General features: G+C 42.3%; 1 protein-coding gene across 1 annotated transcript in view; it reads right to left on the bottom strand.

Annotated features, from left to right (window-relative positions):
• Positions 1–1,475, bottom strand: part of RGCC (regulator of cell cycle) — a gene marked incomplete at both ends in the record, with an annotated part of 1,690 nt that extends 215 nt beyond the window's left edge. Inside the window, one exon of the mRNA XM_010152172.1 lies at positions 1,368–1,475. Within this exon, the coding sequence (XP_010150474.1) occupies positions 1,368–1,475 (108 nt within the window). The remainder of the gene's footprint in view (positions 1–1,367) is intronic.
• Positions 1,476–1,704: the final 229 nt, after the last annotated feature.

The following is a 1,704-nucleotide window of genomic DNA, read 5'->3' as shown; positions in this document are numbered from 1 at the left end:
GTTCAGCAGGGTTGCTGCAATGTCCAAAAGCGTTTTTAGGAAAGAGGGGAGACTGAACTCAGATTCTGGTTTTTATAGTTTTCCATTTGACAGAAGCAAAGCAAACCAATCCTCTGTTTAGTTTCCTTAAAAAGCACAGGCCGAAGTGGAGAGAAAAAAAAAAAAGCTGTATGTCAACTCATCCACGTCCTTGGTGCTGTGGGGGTCTTCCTTACGGTATGTGTTCAGATATTGAATCAAACCCCACCCTCATCAAAACCCACCGTTACCTCCCAGTCCTACCCAAAGCCACGCCTTTTAAATCACGCCAGTGTCACTGCTTTGTGGTGGTGTCAGATGCTTTGATCTTGGTCCATGCACTTGGATGTTTGGATCCAAACATCCACCTAAATTTCCACTCTCAAGAACACCACCTGCTCCATTCGATCTAGGTTTACTGCAAGTGGCTTCTTTAGCTCCTTTCTGTGGTTCTCTTCCAAGCCAATTCCAACTCTATTTCTGTCTTTTTGTTTTCTCATCAGGAAGAGCATCTTCACCTTCAGTGTAATTCCTTGCCAAGTATTTCCCGCCAGTATAGATGAACTCTTTTCCACTACGTCTTATTAACTGTTACTCCTTACTTCTCTCTAGTATCATGCTAATTCTATGATCCTATAATTAGACAGAAAGAATTGAACTTGTTTTTTTGTGACTGGTCACTGTGGAAAAGACAAGAAAGCATAAAAAGCCCTTCAGCATGCATCCGAGAAGACTAGTTGTAACGACAGCACTATGTAGTACCAATGTACGACTGCTCCGTTATTGATGTGTCTGCCTCGGCGTGAGTCTAAGTTAACCTGAATGAAACAAGCTCCTGGGGAGTTAGCTGCAAGACAGAAGCCACTTTGAAACAGCATAGCTACGAAAGAGGAAGGTATTACTAATAAGGTCTATATGGATTTGAGGGTTTGTGTTAACTTGAATGGCAGCATACCGCTTTGGAGAAGTCGTACTGCACCCCTGCCTGCAGGCTCAGTATTTCTGTCTACAGATGGGACACTTAAGCTACTCAGCTGCTTCATTAAGAAGTAACAGGAGTTAAATCTGGAGTATTCTGTAAGGCGTACCACAATTCCTGATCAACCAAAAACTCTAATATGGTTCACTGTTTCAAAAATCAAAAGTTGCTGGGTCACCGGTGAAGAATTGTGGATGCAGAGTGCTATTGCTGTTACCGAGCCACACAGTGACACTTTCATCTGTACTGTGCTTCACAGAGACCCTTAGTTTTGTTGTAATTTTTAAAAAAGTGAGAGTCCTGGCTCACAGGAAGAAGCCTGTATAGTTGAGAATTAGTAAGAAATGTCAACAGTTGAAATTAAGTTTACCTCTACATGGAGTTACGGACGGAGACGGCAAGCTTGGAGTGGATGGAGTTGGAGAGTTAAGCTTTTCATCACTGAGGCTGAAACTATTTCTGTAGAGTGAATCTGCACCTGTAATAAAGTTACATTATAAAGTAAAATTAACACCTTCTGCAGTTTTGCAGGGTAAGTGAAGAGAGAAATGGGACGTTTCCTATACGGGCTTCAACATCTGCAGAACTCAAGTTTACAGATTTTAAAGCCAGAAGGACAAATTGATCATCTATTGTGTGAAGGCTGCTGTTACCACACCTACTGGTAAAAAGCAAAGAGCCCTAGGCCCAATCCTCATCCCTCCAGT

The sequence above is a fragment of the Eurypyga helias genome, unplaced genomic scaffold (assembly GCF_000690775.1).
Source record: "Eurypyga helias isolate BGI_N326 unplaced genomic scaffold, ASM69077v1 scaffold3140, whole genome shotgun sequence".
Lineage (NCBI taxonomy): Eukaryota > Metazoa > Chordata > Aves > Eurypygiformes > Eurypygidae > Eurypyga > Eurypyga helias.
The sequence above is the reverse complement of the archived record's forward strand: the minus strand, read 5'-3'. Positions and strand labels throughout refer to the sequence as shown.